The sequence below is a fragment of the Hemitrygon akajei genome, chromosome 16 (assembly GCF_048418815.1).
Source record: "Hemitrygon akajei chromosome 16, sHemAka1.3, whole genome shotgun sequence".
NCBI classification, from domain to species: domain Eukaryota; kingdom Metazoa; phylum Chordata; class Chondrichthyes; order Myliobatiformes; family Dasyatidae; genus Hemitrygon; species Hemitrygon akajei.
In genome coordinates this window covers 50846855-50867736 of record NC_133139.1, presented here as the reverse complement: position 1 = coordinate 50867736, position 20882 = coordinate 50846855, and the positions used below count along the sequence as shown (strand labels likewise).

Sequence of the window (20882 nt, the reverse complement as noted above, 5' to 3'; positions counted from 1 at the left end):
TATAGTTCACTCATTTAGCCCATCCAGAATGATTGTGACCTCTCTAAAATATTTCACCCAATGTCACATTTACATGTATTAGGTTGTATCTACTCAGTGTCTGGAATTTTATCAATGTACTCCACTGTCCTGGCCCCAGCATTTCAATGTTACAAAGTTTTGCATGTTCTACAAACTTATAAATTGTACTCCCTCTGCCAAAGTCACAAGAAACTATTGTGCTATTCTGTTATGGAGACCATGATTATAACATCCACTGTCAATCAAGCCTGATAGTTCTAAGAAAGATTGAACAAACACAAAATTTGTAAAGAACATCCTTCAGTCCCTCTATGTTTTGGTGTTTGCTCCTTATTCTACTGAGGTGCCCCTCAGGGCTGTGTACTAAGCCACACCCCTCCCCTTTACTCTCTGTATACCCATGACTGTCACCACCCACAGCTCTAATCTGCTAATTATATTTGCTGATGACACTACATTAATTGGCCTTATCTCAAACAATAATGAAGTGGCCTACAGGGAAGGAGTCAACACAATGGTGTCAAGAAAAATCAACCTCTCCCTCAATGTCACAAAAACAAGGGAGCTGATTGTGGACTACAGGAGGAGTGGAGACGGGCTAACCCCTATAGACATCAATGGATCTGGGGTTGTGAAGGTGAATTGCTTTAAGGCCTCACTTGGTCTGTATGTACCAGCTGTCTGGTGAAAAAAGCACAACAGCGCCTCTTTCACCTTAGACAGTTTAAGAAGTTTGGTATGGGCCCCAAATCCTAAGAACTTTCTATAGGGGCACAATTGAGAGCATCCTGACTGGCTGCATCACTGCCTTGTATGGGAACTGTACTTCCCTCAATCACAGGACTCTGCAGAGAGTGGTGCAGACAGCCCAGCGCATCTGTAGATGTGTATTTCCCGCTATTCAGGACATTTATAAAGAAGTGTGTAAAATGGGCCTGAAGGATCATTGGGGACTCAAGTCACCCCAACCACAAACTGTTCCAGCTGCTACCATCAGGGAAGCGGTACCATAGCATAAAAGCCAGGACCACCAGGCCCCAGGACAACTTATTCCACCAGGCCATCAGACTGATTAATTCATGCTGACACAACTGTATTTCTATGTTATTTGACTGTTCTGTTGCACATACTATTTATTATAAATGACCATAAATTGCACATTGCACATTTAGAAGGAGATGTAGCTTATCCTTATGTATATGAAGGATGTAAGTAATAAAGTCAATTCAATTCAATTTTCTGAGTAACTTGCATTTAGCTGTGCACCTGCCCACTGTGAGCCCAAATATAAACATGCTCTGAATTCAATTTAATGGCTGGCACAGAATAGTCAATAGAAACTAAACAACTAATGCCAATGTAGTTGCTGCTTCCACATTTGCATGTGGCATGCAAACATGGTGCTGGAAAGCTTGATTGTATCACTGCTTGCTTGGAACTCCTGCACGTTGTCTGAAAGTATTCAGGGTGGTGAAAAAGGCTTTTGGCACCCTGGCATTAATCAGGCAGGACATTGAGTATATGTTACATTGCAGTTGTACAAGATGTTAGTTAGGCCAGATTTGGGATATTGTGTTCAGTTTTGGTTACCCTGCTATAGGAAAGATGCCCTAAAGAGTGCAGAGGAGACTTACAAGGCTGCTGTTGGGACTTGAGGAACTGTTATGAGAGAGCTTAAGCAGGTGGGGACTTTTGTTTCCACTGGAGAGTTGGAGCATAAGGGTATAAAACCATGAGGGCACAGATAGGGTCAATATGTAGTCTCTTCCTCTTGGAAGGAAACAAAAAAAAGCATAGATTTAACATGGGGGGGGGGAGAGAAGAGATTTAAGAGAACATAAGGTGCAACTCTTTCCACCCTGAATGTAGTTATATATTCAATAAGCTGCCAGAGAAAGTGGTTCAGGGTGGTACATCACAATATTTATGGGTTTAGGAAAGGTTTGGAGGGTTATGAGCCAAATGCAGGCAAATGGAACTAGCGTAGATGGTAACCTTGGATGGCATGGACCAGCTGGAAATGAAGGACCTGTCTTCATGCTGCATCATGCTGTGACTTGATATAAAAGGGCATATGTTACCAAATTTATTAAACACGAGTGGTCAAATCAGTTCATTACTGCCCTATGCATTCCCAAGGTACTATGAACCAAACAGAAATAGGGTAAAATTCAGTCCTTCAGCACCCCTAACCCTACGCTATGCTCCAGTTAGCCATGGACCTGTTCATCTATGTCTTCTTCTGATGAATTAATATGTTGATTGTAAAATGCTCATGTTTTCAATCTACCCATGGCCTTTTTGCATGGCATCTCTAATCTTCAGTCCCACAGTCACACAATATTCCAGTTCTGAGCAACTTTATTTTAACTGATCATTATTGCCATCTATGTCTTCAGTACAAACAGTCCAAGTTATGTAATTCTGTTCTTAAAACTGGATTTTCCTTCCTCTTCTCAAATGCATCTTAAACCTAGCTCTGGCCAATGTACTTGTGTACAAAAAGTGCCGATGCAAATGTGAACATTGATCTATATGGGTCTGTGCCATATCTTGTTTGTTAATACTTGCATGAAGCCCATTGAAATGACCAACTTAGACTGCAAGATGAAGACAGTGGGCTAGAAATTAGAAACCCAACAAATTATTTTGTGAAGTTTGCAACTAAAGATCTTGATCTTTCAAAAGTGCCTGTGCAACCCATAATATTGTTATTTACATTCGCAAGATTGACAGAATAATGTTGTAACTTGGGAAGTACAAGCTTTAGTATATACTGTGCTGATCTATCGTAGCTTGCGGCATCTGCTGATTGTTAGGCTCATCATGTCAAAGCTGGTCATTAATTACATATATACACTAATCACACTTCTTAATTTTCCCCACATTCTCATCAATCCCCCCAAATTCTTACACTCACCTACACACTAGGAGCAGTTTATAGTAGCCCATTAACCTATGAACGCCCAAGTCCTTGCACCAGGACGAAATCCATGCAGTCACAGGGACAGGGTACAGACAGCGTCCAAGGTCAGGATCAAACCTGGATCTGGTGTGCCATGAGGCAGCAGCTCTACTGACTATGCCACTGTGCCACCTTTACAATAGCAAAATGAATGGTCAAGTGATGAGAGGGCAGTTCAAGGCATCTGGACCAGTGGATGTGCTGGAAGGCAATGTGATCTCTGAGCCTGAAGACCATAGAGATCCTTCAGGGCTACAACCAGATGCTCCTGGCAAGAAATTATTCAAAGGCCTCAACTTTGGGCAAGCCTGAAATTCCTCTGGTTGAAATACAAATAAGATTAAGTCTCCCTGCATTGAGTATAGAGTTCAGGTGATATCCAATGCCAGAAATGAGCGGTAAACTGAGTTGTGGCAGAGATCAGCAGCAGCTAAAAATGGTCCTGACTCAAGGAATCTCTAGGAGACTATGATGACTTTGACCTCCTTGGGCAAAGTACACCTATAAGCAGTATTTGAGGCCAACAAAAACTGCTGAACAAGTCCAGGATCCTAACACAGTAGTTTTAGGATAAACAGGAAATCCTGATCATTCTATGCGGATGTAAAAAATCACTACTAAGATCTATAAGGTTGAAAATCTTACTGGAGGTACTTTAGATGTATACAAGTCTGAGGCAATCAAGGTATATATTTTTTTTAAACAGATTGCTATTTTATAGCATGATATTCAACAGGCTGTATTGATCTCTAATTTATGAATATTTGATTTATTTTTAAGTTTTTAAAACATGGGACAGGTTTTAACTTCTGAAGGTTATATTAAGCTATTAATAAAAGACAAATTGTAATCGCTCTCTACATGCTCAAAGCCAAGAAGTAAATCTCTCAAGCAGCTGCTGTCAATTTGATCTTATGCAGAATGATGAGCCTGCAGTTCATGTGTAAAAGATACTGAGGATCTGAAAATATCACAAGATCCATTCCACTGACTCATCCATACACCACCCCCCACCACCAATGTCACTTGCTAACTTCTTCACCCAATTCATCATTATGTCAAACTGTAAGCACCACATACCCACTGTCAATTTGAGGACCAAAAGCTGCAAATACTGTTCCAGAAGGAAAGGATGTTGAGTCAGCACGGAATCAAGTTAGCAGTGTAGGACAAACACTAAATGAAATTTGGAGTAGCTCAAAGCAGAAGCAATAAACCTCTGATGAGCTTTATTGATCAAACTGGATTTTTATGTCAAGGCAGAAACTTTTGCATTACATTTATTAAGCCAACTCACACTCAAAATCATTTTAAAAATTTTTTACGGTGACCACTCTGGCACTTGAACTCTAACCTCTGTGTGACAAATTTATCAGCTCTGGCTATTTATACTGTCAGAACTCTGTAGGGGTGAAATGTTTGATGTTTTAAAGATGGGTTACTTGTGTGTTTGGATCTAATCTAAACTCACATTGTAGCTATAAAGGGATTAGGATTATTTTTACATTTAATTTATGATTTCTTAATAGCAATTAGCCAACAGAAAGAATGTTTGTCCTGTCTCTATTAAAGAGTCCTTAGCAGGTTTGGGGATCAGAGTTCTGTGTGGACAAGAGGCACAAGGGCCGGTGACCCTTAGGTATGTGAGTTGGCAAGATGAGAGTTTGAGGCCTAGTGTTCAGGGTCCTTGTTCGTCCAGACCAGTGATTCCTGGGGTCGATACCAAATATCAAAGCCTGAAGGTCAATCTGAACCCGGGTAGTTTGCGGAAGCCTGGGTCTGAGAGTCAACGAGTTTGAGGGGAAGCCATTCTCTGCAAATCCACCTGTTCACTGGAGGCTAAAGATGGCCTGTCCTGGAACTGGAGGACTGTGTGTGGATGGGAGGCAGAAATGGGGCTTATTCTGCTGTTTTTATTTTGTTGCTTGTTGTATTCTGTTTTTGTTCTGCCAAGCATTCTGGGCAAGCTATGTTGGCACCAGAATATGTGGTGACATTTGCAGGCTGCCCCATCATATTATTAGGTTTATATGGTCGTTAATGCAAATGACACATTTCTCTGTATGTTTCCATGTATATGTGATAAATAAATGAATCTGAATCTGAGATTGTAAAGAATAATTTGAAAAGTGATCTTTGCACAGGCCTTGTACAATGAGTTCTATTGTGGATTTACAATCTTCAGAGAGCTGAAGAATCATTCTCGAAATCCCAGAAGGAAGCACTGTTGTTTCTAACTCTAAACTTCACATTATAACATTTATTCAGACTTTATCCATGGCCATTCATGGATATACTCATGACTCCAAAGCTACAAGAATCCTAGATACTATTTAGTGAACTTGATTAACTAATAATCACAAACTAGTTATAGAGCGCTAACCGTAAACATAACTTTTAGGAAAAGGAAACTTGTTTTCTCCTTTTTGACTGAAAGGATTTTTGTTTTAACAAAATCAGTTTAAAGTCACTAGAATATGGATAGGAGTTCCACAAGTGAGCAGTTTTGGTACTAAAAATTTTCCCAAATTGGAAACTCATGTATTATTTTAACTTTCCAACTTCTTTCATCCTTTCTTCATATAAACCAGATATAAAACAACATCTAAAATATCAAAGTTGTTAGCAGGCAATGGATGAGGAACATGATATAGGAATGTACTGCAACCAACCTATTTCCAAATCATTCAGAGTGCATTTCAACTGAGAGTCTTTTGGCCTTGGCAAAGCCACCCATCCCAGTCAGACCAGGTCTCGATTACAAAGGAAGTCACAATTTGATGACATCATTCGAAACAAGTTGATCCAGGTTCTGTACAATCTCTGAGTCAACTGGAAACAAGACTGAGCCACGAAAGGTTGAGGTAAATCACCAACTATGTAAGAAATTCTCCATTTCGTCTAACTATGAAAATATGAGCTTTACTTCCCAGGAATCTCCTATCTCAGGCCACAATTGCCCAGGTGGGCTGGCATTCTGAACTGCACAATTTTGTAGTTTGATTCAGATTATTTAATAGGTTGTATTGACCTCAAAGTTTACAGGTTTACTTTGTACTGAAAAGGGAGGGCGAGAAGCCAGAGGTCATGGTACATATTAATGACATAGGTAGGAAAGGGAGAAGGTCCGGAAAACAGAGAAGCAGGACCTTAAGGGTAGTAATCTCGGGATTGTTTACTGTGCCACACGACAGTGAGGATAGGAATGGAATGAGGTGACAGATAATTGTGCAGCTGAAGAATTGGAGCAGGGGGCAGGGATTCAGATTTCTGGAAAACTGGGACCACTTCTGGAGCAGGTGGGACGTGTTGCACTTGATTCTGAGGGTGTGAGTATAATACAGCAGGAGGATGGGAACCAGGATGATAGAGCTGAGGATGAGCCAGCAGGTTTACAAGTAGATGTTGGGTATGACATGAATGCAAAAAAGGACAACCCAATGATTTGGTACAAATGCAGGCAAAGCAAACAGTTAAATTGTACCACAGAGGCAAAATTCAAAAGCGTGAAGAAAGCAGGACTGAAGGTGCTGTATTTAAATGTGCTCAGCATTCAGAATAAGGTGAACAAACTCATGGCACAATTAGAGATTGGTCGGTGTGACATTGTAGGCATCATTTAGTCTTGGCTGAAAGAAGGCCACAGTTGAGAGCTTAACATCAAAGGATATATTTTGTATTGAAAGGACAGGCAAGAAGGCATAGGTGGTGGTGTGGCTCTGTGGTAAGAGAGGGAATTACATCTTTACAAAGAGGTGACACAGGGTCAGAGGATGTTGAATCTTTGTGGGTGGAGTTAAGAAATTGCAAGGGTAAAAAAACCATAATGGGAATCATAGATAGGCCTCCAAACAGTAGCCAAGATGTGGGGTTGTAATGAGGGGCTTCAATATGCAAAGGGATTGGAAAAATCAGGTTGGTGTCTGATTGCAAGAAAGGGAATTGATTGAATGTCTATGAAATGGTTTTTTAGAACAGCTTGTGCTTGAGCCTTTCCCCTATCTTAGACTGAGTGTTGTGTGATAACCCAGATTCTATTAGGGAGCTTAGTGTAAAGGAACCCTTAGGAGGCAGTTAGTATAATGATTGAATTCTTACTGCAATTTGAGATGGAGAACCATAAGTCACATGTATCAGTGTCAAAATGAAATAAAGGGAATTACAGAGGCATGAGAGAGGAGCTTGTCCAGGTGAATTGGAGGAAGATACTGGTGGGGCCGATTGCAGAGCAGAGATGGTTGAAGTTTCTGGGAATAGTTCACAAGGTGCAGGATAGATTTGCCCCACAAATGACAGGGGTAGGCAACTGTGGCTGACAAGGTAAGTTAAGAACTGCATAAAAGCCAAGGAAAAGGCATACAAGTTAGCAAATGGGAAGTTGGATGATTGGGAAACTTTTAAAATCCAACAAAAGACAACTTAAATGCTATAGGAAGGGAAAAGATGAAATATGAGGGCAAACTAGTCAATAATATAAAGCAGTTTTTTTCAGTATATAAAGAGTAAAATGGAGGGGAGAGTTGATATTGGACCACTGGAAAATGATGTTGGTGAGGTAGTAATGGGGGACAAAGAAATGGTAGGTGAATTTAATGGTACTTTGCATCTGTCTTCACTGTGGAAGACACTAGCTGTGTGCCAGAGGTCTGTGAGTGTCAGGGAGCAGGAGTGAGTGCCATTGCTATTACAAAAGAAAAAGTGCTAGGCAAACTCAAAGGTCTTAAGGTAGATAAGTCATCTGGGCCAGATGGACTACATCCCAAGATAAAACAGAAGTTGATAGTTTCCTGATTGGTCGGAGCATCAAAGGATATCGCGAGAAGGCAATTGTATGGAGTTGAGTGGGATCTAGGATCAGCCATGATGGGATGTCGAAGCAGACTTGAATGGCTGAATGGCCCAATTCTGTTCCTATGTCTTACGGTCTTAATACAGAAATCAGAGGAATCAAGCACTCCTTCTGAAACTGCAACCCTTCATCACCAACCCAACAATTTCCTTGGCTACATACACAAGGACATAATAAATAAATAGAATCAGGTATTATTCAAGTTGTCCATTTGTGCCTCATCGGCTAGTCATGCCTGATCTTTTATCCCTGTGACTCTTCCCTGCACTAGCCCCATATCCTTTGATTCACTTAACATCAAAAAATCTATTGACCATCTTAAAAATATTCAGTAAGTGAGCCCCCACAGATGTTTTGAATAGTAAATTCCAAAGATTTGCAATCCTATTGGTGAAAAACATCTGTCATTATTTTGAAGCTGTGACCTCTGGTTTTCAACAACAGTCTGCAAAAAACATCAACTGCACATCAACCCTGGCAAATCTGGTAATACTGTACATTTTAATGAGATCACATCTCATTCTTCTGGACACAAGAGCTCACAGGAACTATTTTGTTTAATGACAGCCCCACCATACAAGAATCAATCTGATTATCCTTTGTGGCATTCCTTCCATCAAGTGTATTCCTCCTTAGGTAGGATGACCAGACCTGCTTATAGTATCCCATATGCTCCCTCATCAGCCCTTTATATAACAGGAGGCACAAGGCAGCAACTACTCACCAACTCAAATTCTCTTTAAATTGTTGTTTCATTTATGTTTGTTTAAAAAATTAATAAAAAGATTTTTTTTGAAATTGTCAAGCATTCTGTTTGCCATCCTAATCTCTTGATAAACACCTGCATATTAGCTGTTTGTGACTCTTTACAAGCACTAACATCTTTCAATCCCTCATCATTTAATAAAAAAATCTGTTTACTATTTATTTTATATACCAAATGGGATGGTTTTCATTTTTCCATATCTTCCATCTGTTAGTCACTCACCTGAACTGTTCCGACCCAGCTCCCAAAGCTGTGACCTCTACTGATCAAAAAGAACAAGGGTAGCAGGTACATGGTTTCAAAGGTACATTTAATGTCAAAGAAATGTATACAATATACATCCTGATATTCTTTTTCTTCACAACCATCCATGAAAACAGAGGAGTGCCCCCAAAGAATGAATGACAGTTAAATGTTAGACACCCAAATCCCACCCCCCAGCTCTCCTCTCCCACACGCAAGCAGCAGCAAAGCAATGATCCCCATGGGAGCAGGTTCCCCTCCAATTGCACACCTGACTTGGAAGTATGTTGCCCACCTGATGCACCATCAATAACTCTCGGAGACGGGAGACGAACAATAGGCTTTTATTAGCTGCAAGAGACCACGATTAGCAGCAAGAGAGCACCACACAACATCCTGGAGACTGAGGGAGGAGCAGTGCCTCCAACCGCCTTTATACAGGGGTCTGTGGGAGGAGCCACAGGAGCAGTCAGCAGAGGGGCGTGTCCAGACAGGTATATGTAGTTCACCACACCACCTTTCTTCACCAATGTTTCTAAAGGGCTGCAGCAGTTAAAGAACGTCACCAGTTTCTCCAGAGCAACAAACATCCACCTTGCCAGCAATGCCCAAATCACAAAGAAATTTATGAATGGTTTGTGACTCCAGAAAACACCAGTAATGTGGTTGGCTCTAGACTGGGTCAATCATACCGTATGTTGGCCTCTGGAGTTACAAACAGGTTGGATTAGCTTATTTCCCTGCCAAAGTATATTAGTGAAATAGAGAAGTTTTTAATGACAGGCCAGTAGCTTCTTGTTCACTAATATTGATACATGGGATCTGAGTTCATATGTTCAGATGCTAACTCAGTCTTCACTATACTGGTCACACAATGTAACCAGAGGAATCTACTACTCACAGGAATTTCTTATATTTAGATCTAAGCAATGTTCATTTCACAATGTTTCCTATGTGGAAATTGACTCCCATGTCCCCTCAAACCATAAAGTTAATTAATTAAATTAAGGGTGCTTTCAGGTGTGCTTGAATTTGAAATTCAGTCTTATTCCTATGTTGACACATTTATCGGTGAATAAATAAGACATGAATTCATATGCCACTTCACAAATCCAAATACATTCCCTGACTGATCTGCACCCCAGCTCAGCACTGAGAAATACTACAATGAACATCTTGAGGCACTATGTAAAGATCAATATTTATTCCCAAATCAAGATCAGTAAAATTGGTAAATGTAATTGCTTTGATCCCCTGCACTTTGCCTACCAGGAGCACATTGAAGCCAATGATGCTGTCATCTATCTGCTGAACAGAGCCTACTCCCATATGCATTAACAGGGCAGCACTGTGAGGATCATGATTTCTCAAGTGCCTTCAATACCATACAGCCCTAACTACAGGGGAGAAAGCTCCATTCAATGCACTTCCATTGTATGTTCAGTTTCAGAGTTGTGTGTCAGACATGCCTACAAGCAGTACTGGGGCCCCACTGACTCCTTTCCTGCTTACACTGTACACCCTGGACTTTAGATACAACACTGAGTCATGTCATCTGCAGAAATTCCTGGGGTGCACTTGGGTGACAGACTTGAGTGGAGCACCAACCCAGAGGCTGACTACAAGAAGGGCCAGAGTCACCTTACTTCCTGAGGAGACTGAGGTCCTTTGGAGGATGCAGGCCTCTCCTTCACATGTTCTATCTGTCTGTTGTCACCAGTACAATCTTCTATGAGGTGATGCGCTGGGGCAATGGCATCAACACAGGTGATGCCAACAGGCTCAATAAACTAATTAGAAAGGCTGGCTCAGTTTTAGGAGTCAAACTGGACACACTGGAGGCTGTGGAAGAAGAAAGGACCCTCTGGAAAATCCTGGCAATTCTGGCCAACATTTCTCACCCTCTGCGTGCCACCTTGGCTGAACAGAGGAGCACTTTTAGTAATAGACTAAGACAATTGCACTGCTCCAAAGAGTGCTATATAAGTTCATTCTTACCCTCGGCCATAATGAGTCAACCTATAGCCGGGGAAGTGAGGACCCCCCCCCCCCCATTAGACTGTTTGTGGTAACCTATTTTTTTATTCTTTCTACTTTTCTTCTGATATTTATATCTGTGCATTTGTAATGCTACTGTGACACTGTAATCTCTTTTGGGATCAATAATGTATCTATCTGTCTTTATGTGCTACCTTGTCACATTGTCAGCAAATTGGCTTATTGAAATACTGACATATTGAAATGTTCAATGCCAATGCAACCTCCTTCCTTTTTAAGAGTAGTCTACTCTGAATAGCTTTCTTATACTTGTATTACTGTGGGGTGTTCCAAAGTAGCTACAAATTTATTAACTTATTCAAATATTATGGCCTCATCAACTCATATAATAGATCACAGTGTAACTCTGCTCAGCTATTTCCAGCACCCATTGTACTGCCCGTGACATGCAGGATTCCCTGAGACTTCTTTAAGTAATGATCATAGAATTGAAGGAAGCCCCTCATGTTCATCCCAACCCAATGTTCTATTTATAGCCCTGAGGGTGTTAAATCTCAAGTACTTCCCAGCTAACATTTTAACGAGCTAAGGGTTTATGCTTCCATCTATCCTTTGGACAAGGAGTTCCAGGTTCTTGCTACTTAGAAAAGATTAGATTAGCTTTATTTGATACACGTACATCAAAACATACAATGAAATGTATCATTTGTATCAATAACCAGTACAGTCCAAGATATTCTTGGGGCAGCCCACAAGTGTTGCTATGCTTCTGTTGTAACATAACATGCCCACTACTTAATTCTAACCAATATGTCTTTGGAATGCTGGAAGAAACCAGAATACCCAGAGGAAACACATGTGGTCATAGGGAAAACATACAAACTCCTCACAGACAGTAGAGGGATTTGAACTCCGCTCTTACCACTGGTGCTGTAAAATATTACATGCCAACTACTGTGCTGCCCTGTGAAAACATTATTCCTCAACTGCTCTGTAATCCTTCCACAAATTAAACTAAAGCTATGCCTTCCAGTTATAGACCTTCTTTTGCTCAGGTCTCTAACCATGTTCTCTTTCAAGGCCTCTCAAAATTCTGTATATCTAAATAAAATTTCCCTTTAAAAGCCATTCTCCAAGGAACACACAGAGTTGAATTACACCCTCATAACTTAAATTATTCTGGAAGCAGTTCTACATTTCTGTCCAAAGAGGAATGGAGCTAACGCTTCAGGTTAAAGATCCATCATCGTAACTGAGAAAGAGAGATACAAGGAGCAACAAAATCCACTGGGGGAACTGAGTGAGTCAAACAGCATCTCTGGGTAAGAAGGAATTGTTACACCTCGGGTTGAAACCCTGCATCAGAACATAATGCTCAGAACTTTTGATGTTTTGGGTTGACCTCGATACAAGGGTTCAACCTGAAACATCAATAATCCCTTCCCCCACAGATGCTACTTAACACATTAAGTTCCTCCAGCAGACTGTTGCCCTCTATTCCAACATCTGCAGTCTCTGTGTCTCCAAGTAAGAAACATTTCTCACTTCTGATGAATGAGAGTTAGAACTTGTTTGATATTGTCACAGGTACCAAGGTACAGTGGAAGGCTTGTCTTGTATATTGTCATATAGATCAATTAGTTACAATGTATTGAGTTAATATAAGGTAAAATAACAATGCAGAATAATAGCTACAGAAAAACGGGAGTATAGGTAAAATATAAGAGTGCTAGGGAACTGTTCAATAGACCTTTAACAGTGGAGTAGAAACTGTTGAAACTGGTGGTATATGGTTTCAGGCTTTTGGATCTTCATCCTGATGGGAGAGGGGAGAACAAAAGAATTCCAGGGTGGGTAGGGTCTTTAATTATTTTGATAATGGTTAAGGTTTCCAGCATATTCCATATTTATTTCCAGTTGCCAGCTTCTGAAATTTATTTGGTTTTCAATATTTTTAGTAATCTGCTCTGCACCTTCTCTAATGATTTTAACATCCTACTTGTAGTGTACTGACCAGAAACAGGTCTAATAGAATCTCCCTGCTCTTAACTTCCCCATTTTTCCAAATAACTTCATAATCTACCTGTTCCACTATCTCCAGGAATCAGTAGAAATGCAGTCCAAGATTTTTCTGTTTCTAAGTACTTCGTAACATTGCTCCATTCATTGTGTATTCCCTTGCTTTTACCCCTTTCTAAATATTTCACTGCTTTGAATTTAATATTTTACTTCTGTGCCCACCAAAAAGTCCACTGAATTTTTCCTGCAGACTGGAACTTAATTCCCAAAGAAAACTTCAGAAGGATTGCTTGCCCTTCTCACCCGATGTAAACCTGTACAATTAAAGGAGCAGTCACATTGTAATGACTTCACTCACTGTTAGGAGGTTTTGAAAACAGTGAAGCATAGATATCAGGTTAGAAAAAGAACAAAAAAAGGCAGGATACTTGGGAGTGTGGAGGAGCAAAGGGATCTGGGGATACATGTCCACATATCCCTGGAAGTTGCCTCACAGGTAGATAGGGTAGTTAAGAAAGCTTATGGGGTGTTAGCTTTCATAAGTCGAGGAATAGAGTTTAAGAGTTGTGGGGTGATGATGCAGCTCTATAAAACACTGGTTAGGCCACACTTGAGTACTGTGTCCAGTTCTGGTCACCTCACTATAGGAAGGATGTGGAAGCATTGGAAAGGGGGCAGAGGAGATTTACCAGGATGCTGCCTGGTTTAGAGAGTATGCATTAAGACCAGAGATTAAGGGAGCTAGGGAGAGAAGGAGGATGAGAGGAGACATGATAGAGGTATACAAGATATTAAGTGGAACAGATAGAGTGGACAGCCAGCGCCTCTTCCCCAGGGCACCACTGCTCAATACAAGAGGACTTGGCTTTAAGGTAAGGGGTGGAAAGTTCAAAGGGGATATTAGAGGAAGGTTTTTTACTCAGAGAGTGGTTGGTGCGTGGATGCACTGCCTGAGTCAGTGGTGGAGGCAGATACACTAGTGAAGTTTAAGAGACTACTAGACAGGTATATGGAGGAATTTAAGGTGGAGGGTTATATGGGAAGCAGGGTTTAAGGGTTGGCACAACATTGTGGGCCAAAGGGCCTGTACTGTGCTGTATTGTTCTATGTTCTGTGTTCTAACATGTGCAGCTGTTTTTACATCTGCCTTTTGCAGATGTTTCTTGGTGTTTGCACCCATTTCTGGTGTAAATCCCACCCACAGGAGAAATTAAGCCCACTGTGATCCACTCAAAACCAGGAGTCATTTATTCTTGGGATTTAGCAACCATGATGACATCACCTGAGTCTGCAGTGCATACTTCTGAATTATCAACAAAACTAGACAAAAAGTTGGTAACCTGTGACTTTCACTGGTACTTCACAAGGAACAAATCATGAAGAAAGTCAGCAACCACATGCAAGTTCACAGGTTCTCTGGAAATACCAGTCTTCTTTTCACTGACCCCCCCCCCCCCCCACCACTGAATTACAAGCATTGTCTTTTTGCAGACAGGTGGTGGTGACAAGTGCTCCAACCAGACGCAGTGATATGAACCCCTAATTATTGCTGCGGCAGCAGCAGCTCAGTCATGGTAGAGGCCACATTTAACAGGGTGGCAGCTGACACCTTGGAGAGCAGTTTCCATCCGTAAACGCACATCAGGTTTACATCTTTGGATTTTAGAAGATCTAATAAGGGTAGGACTGCATGGGAGTATTGAGGAACAGAGGGATCTTGGTGTACAATTCTATAGATCCCTAAAGATAACACCATAGGCAGGCAAGATGGTGACCTGAAACATCAATAATTCCTTTACCCCTGGAAAGTGGGATTCTTGCAGTAACACAGAATGTAAGAGCAGGGTGATTATAGTACAACTGTATAAAATACTGGTTAGGCTGTGGTGCTCTGATTAGCACACTATAGGAAGGACATGATTACACTAGAAAGCATACGGAAGAGATTCACCAGGACGTTGCATGAGAATTACAGGATTATAATTGTGGGGAGAGACTGAATAGCCTGGGTTTGTTTCCCTTGGAGAGGGGGAGAATGAGAGAGGGAACCTGACAGAGGTTTACAAAATTATGAGGAGAGTAATTAGGATAGATGGTAGAAAACTTCTCTCTATCACACGGACATCTAAAACTAGAATGCACACATTTAGGGGAAGGGGTAGAAGGTTTAGAGGTTTGAACCACAGAGATGGATGGAATCTGGAACATATTACCAGAGTGGTTCATGGAGGCAGGTGCTTTCTCAACATCTCAGACACAAGAGATTCTGCAACTGTTGGAAATCCTGAGCAACAGACACAAAACACTGCAAGAACTCAGCAGGTCAGGTAGTGTCTATGGAAGGAATTAAAAAGTCAATGTTTAGGGTCGAGACCCCCTATCAGGACCCGCATAGATGCTGCCTGACCTGCTGAGTTCCTCCAGTGTTTTGTGTGCATTGCTTAAGAAGAATCTCAACAACTGAATTGCTAAGGCAAGGGACCGAGTGCTAGTAAAGGGTATTAGTAAGAGATACATGCTTTGTAGTCAGCGTGGGGATGGAGTGAGTTGAAAGACCAGTCTCTGCGCTTTATGATTATGTGACTGTGGCTTTTAATAGCAGAAAAGCATAATAGTGGTTTCTTAAACCTAGGATATCCAAGTTCTTAATTTTTTTCTTGCTGGCCCCCAAAATATTGTGCTTCTTTGGATGACTGAAAATATGTGAAATTGAATTTTAGGCTTCACTTATTACTTGGTGATTAGAAGTTATGTTTTGTTTTTGAGCCTTGTGTTTTAATCTGTCAGTGAATTCCATTTGTACCGGGGCTGCATCTGAAATAATACACTGACCTCAGTCAGTTTAACTCAATGCTGATAGAGGTCAGCATGTTGTACCAGTCTCCTTCTGCTGAGATATACATGTTGAATTTTGCAAGGCTAGTAAAGCATGCCTCATAATGTGGAAATTTTGCACCGAACAGCACCTGACCCATATTGAAAGCCATATTAAGAAATTATGTCTGGTGACCTTTGCTTGGTAAATATTAATCTTGTGTAGAGAGGAGTCTGGTGTGCTAGCTAATAATAAGATTACTAGACTGGAACTGGAGTTCTGGATGATTGTGCAACAGGCACAGAAAGGTGGTGGAACTCAGCAAGTCAGTCAGCATCTATGGAGAGAAATAAACAGTCAATATTTCAGGCCAAGACCCTTCATCAAGACTGGAAAGGAATGGGACAGAATGCAACTTGAAGTGTCAACTGTTTATTTCCTTCCATAAATGGTACCTGATCTGCTGAGTTCCTCCAGCATTTTGTATGTGTAGCTCAAAATTTCCAGAATCCCTTGTGTCTGGATGATTATGGCAGCTAAAAAAAATAAAATTCAAATAACTTGAATCTGAAATAAATGAACAAATTTAGCCACTGTAACCATGAAAGTAAAGGACTGTTATGAAAACATGTGGTATTCTAATTTCTGGTAAGGGAAAGAAGTCTATCATCATAGCTCTTGTGACCTGTATGACTCTGGACTCACCAGACTGTCATTTCCATAAACTGGTTCCCTAATTCAAAGACAATTAAGTATGAACAATAAATGTTGCCATGCATAGTAACCAAACAAAATCATTCTGGGCATTGTTGAAGATGACAAATCAGGAAAATGGGAATGCAGACCCAGCCAGCAATAGAGCAGCACTGCCAACTATTATCATAGACACCAGCTGCTTTAGGTAGATCTTAACCAAAACTACATATGCAAATGTTAGAACTCAAATAATAAATAGAAAATGATGGAAATCTTCATCAGATTAGTCAGAGACAGAGTCACTAATCCAGGTTGATAATCAGCCATCAAATCTGGGAAAAGCAAGAAACAAAATCACATTTAAAATAGTGAAAGCAGTGTGTGTGGAGGGGGGGGTGGACAGTGGAGAGAATAAAAGGAGAGATTTGTGCTATAGTGGAGAACAGATGGATTGGTTGGTACCATAATGGCGGTACCAGTGGAAAGAGGGACACAAATGGTGTGCCAAGGGAGGTGTAGGCAGGAGGAAATGAGTTAAATCTGAAATTATCAGAGGATAGAGAACAAAAATGTAAAGTACACAAATGTAACTGGATTCCATCTGGGATGAAGAGGTTGTCCTCAGAGTGGGAGTTGGGTGGAGAATTAAAGTGGCCAGACAAAAGAAAACGGCGAGATGGAGCATTGAAGAGTGGGTGGTGGTGAAGATGGGGGAGAGAGAAGAGGACTGTGTGTTGGTGGATGTGGGAGACAGAACTAGACCGCTATCTCCAGAATAATCCCTTTACGGAAGGGATGAAGCGGAAGGAGAGGCAAATGTGTCTGGTGCTGGCATCACATTATTGACAAGTATGGATGTAGAAGATAAAAGATGGTTGGTAAACAGACAAGGGAGGTTTTAAGTTTGAACAAGTGTTGAGTTTTAAGGTGGGCGTGTATTTAGTGTTAGTGCCACTGCTAGAACCGAGCTCAGAATGCGGCCCGTGCCTCGGCGAGCTGATACAGGGATACCGGGGGGCAGACAAAGAAGAAGGAAATATCCTTTCCATTTTCTGGTGCTGGAAATTACATGAAGGTTGTTTTTCAGGTTTGAACATCCAGCTGTATATCTAGCTTGTTTAAGTTTCACGGATTCCTGATGGAAATATTGTGGTGAACGTCTATATCTATTGGAGATCTGCGTGCTCGCGCTGCACATACTCTGCATATGGCAGTCAGACAGCTGCAGTTATTCCTGGACACTGCTATTTATTCTCTCCACCCGGACACATTACGAAGCTCCTGCTGATTCTCACCGTCCCCTGCACCACACATACAGCCTCCAAGTATGTCACAAATACTCCTCCGATTAGGGTGAAACGGGGTTCCGTTGTGCTATTTTAAGGGGGTGGGGTTTAAGTGAAAAGATCACTGTAAATAGTTTCAAAGGTAAGTTAATTCCGCCGGGATAAGGACGCGGACTGCGGTACAACATCCACTGCCGGTGATTCTGGGTTGCCCAACCACCGAACCCCTCCCGTTCACTGGTCAGAGCAGATTTTCAGCTGCAGCAACACGCTAAATTGGGTTGCCCTGCCCAGGATTCCAATCACACACACACACACACCACTGGATAAGACACAGCAACCTGCGCCCGGTCCCTCGGACTGTCAGTGTGCCTCGTACCCCAACTGTAGCCCCGTTCCCCTGCCCCACCGCCGCCGAAACTGAAATGCACAGACCTGGTTCGTATTTCAAGTACAGAATCGACACGATGTAATAAGCCAGGTCAAAGAACGGGAACATGGATATTTTAGAAAAATAAAGAGCGACCTCGCTCAGATTCAACACCTCCAGGATATCCATGCTGAAGCAATAGTTCTCGTTCTGCAGCTTCTGGTTCCGATAATTACTGGGCCACGTCTTGCCGATTCCTCGTTTCTCGTCTCTCCTCTCTGTCTCTGTCTAATCATCTGACCTCCCAGTTGCGACTGACAGTGTAAATGCCCCCCAACGCGGCTCCTGACGTCACAAATAGCCCCCTGACGTCAGCCACACAACACACAATTGCGCTGTAATGTGTGATCAAAGCCAATCAGGACCGTCTCCGCAGCGTACATATACAAAAATAAACAGCCTTAAAAAGGCAGGCGGGGAAAGAGAAACTGCTCTCTCAGACTCACATCTTTGGATCCTTGGAGGTACCTTGACCTTAAGATGCAGGTGTCATCAGGCGAGGTCGTGGATTTAAATATCCGGAATTAAAAAGAGAACAATAATTCGTGCCACGAACATCAGGATTGATCCTTGCTCGAAACCGAATCACCAGGAGTGGGAATATAAAGAGATGGAACAGGCGTTCCCCAGGACTCCAGGTCACAGCATTGTGTTAAACCATCTGCACCTTGTTTAAACTGACTGTATGCCCACAGAACGTCACCCATATTTTCTGCGTGTTTCCTGGTATTAAAATGAGCAATTCAGTATAAAAGAACTTGACCTGATATATATCTAGGGATACACCCAGACTGAAATCAGTATTCATAGCTGAATGCACACAAGCTCAAAACTAAAATTACAAGCATAGTGTGGGTTTAAAAAATGAAAGCTTAACATAAGTTTATCTATCATCTTTACAGACCCTAAATGTTCCACAGAATGTTTCCCAGATGTTTTGTGCTTTTCTCCTTAAAATCCAGTCCATCTGGACTATGAGAACTTAGTCCATACTATTTGTATACTATTTACTATTACATACTATTTACATACTATATATTGTACCATACAATTACTTTCTGCACAACTGATTCGATTTGCAGCCATTTTGTTATTAAATGCACTGAAATTCTCTCCAGTGCCAGTAACCATGCCATAAACAGCACTGCTTGAGAAAACAATATCAGTCCTGGTTTTGAAATTTTGAGGGAAAGTTCCATGTTTCTAGTGCACTGTGTTTTATGAAAACAGTCCAAAATGATGAAGTTTGTTGAAGATACCTCTACTAGAGGAAATCATTTCTCATCTCCTTTATACATCTTAAACCTCATTTCTTAGTGTTATGTACCAAAGAAAAGAGAACCATATGCTGAGCAATCCTTCCTAATAAGCTTCTTATCATTCTGAATAATCTATGCTGCACCTCTCCAAGGCCAATATAAGAACATATAAAATGGGAATAGTAGATTAACCAATCTTTGTACAGTTCCATTAAGATCTTGGTTAATGTAATGTATCTAAACACCATTATAGCCATCACTCTTTTAATGTCCAGAAACCCTTCGAAATGTTTTGAACAAAATCAACTGATTTTGTGCTCTCAAGGCAGAGAATTCCAAAATGTGTATGACCCTATGGGTGAAGAAGTTCCTGCTTATCTCAGTCCTAAATGGCCTACCTCTACCATGAAGCTAACAAATTTCACGACATATGGCAGTGATATTAAATCTGTTTGATTCCGTCATCTTACCAAGACCCTATATAATTGCAATAAAATTTTCTGCATTCAAGTCTTTTCATAATAAATACCAACATTTATCACCTTAATCACTTGCTGGTATGTTGGCATTGAACACCTTGTATTCAGGCACACTTTAGGTCCCTTTGTACCTAACCAGGGAGTCTGCTTTTCCATTATGTGCACCAAAGTAAATAACTTTACATTTTCCCACATTGAACACCATCTACCACTTACTTGACTTGATTTTTTTTGTTCTACACTTTTCTCTGTACTGACAAACCCGCCTAGTGTAATATCACAGAACACAGAAAATATCACACCACAATACAGGCCCTTCAGCCCACAAAGTTGTGCCGAACATGTCCCTACCTTAGAAATTACTAGGACTTCCTATATTTTTCTAAGCTCCATGTACCTATCCAAAAGTCTCTTTAAAAGACCCTATTGTATCCGCCTCCACCACCGTTGCTGGTATTGCGTTCCATGCACCCACCACTCTCTGTGTGGAAAACTTACCCCTGACATCCCCTCTGTACCTACTTCCAAGCACCTTAAAACTGTGCCCTCTCATGCTAGCCATCTCAGCCCTGGGAGAAAAGCCTCTGATTATCCAAATGATCAATGCCTCTCATCATCTTATACACCCATCATCGGCAAATGTACTTCCAGAGGCGCAGAGCCCAGGACTAATCCATGCTTAACATCATTGTAAAGTTACAGCCACACATTTGTACCACAGTTTAGTTGTCCTTTAGTTTTAATGTAAAGCACGATACCAGAAAAGCTGGAATTTGAAGTAAATACAGACAATTCTGGGAATACGGTAATTAAAGCAACATCAGTGGAGAGAGAAGAACATTAACATTTTGTGTTTCTCAAAAAAGGAAAGATGAGAAACAAATACATTTTCAAACCCAGACAGTTGTGTAGAAAGTTTAAAAGAGAAAAAGAATGGGGCAAGGAAGAAACAAAGTGAAGAAGCAAGAGGTGTAAATGTGGGTAATTAAACGGTTGTTAGATCATAAGACTGTAAGACTTTGCAGCAGGATTTGGCCACTTAGCCCATCAAATCTG

The 20882-nt window shown here is 41.1% G+C and overlaps 1 protein-coding gene across 2 annotated transcripts in view; it reads right to left on the bottom strand.

Annotated features, from left to right (window-relative positions):
* The window catches only part of tmem38a (transmembrane protein 38A), a 34758-nt gene extending 16402 nt beyond the window's left edge, over positions 1-18356 (bottom strand). The window contains exon 1 of one of the 2 annotated variants that reach the window (XM_073068867.1): positions 18094-18356. In XM_073068867.1, coding sequence (XP_072924968.1) covers positions 18094-18217 — 124 coding nt within the window. In that variant the 5' untranslated portion in view covers positions 18218-18356. The remainder of the gene's footprint in view (positions 1-18093) is intronic. The other variant, XM_073068869.1, reaches the window with a different exon arrangement.
* Between the last annotated feature and the right edge of the window lie 2526 nt (positions 18357-20882).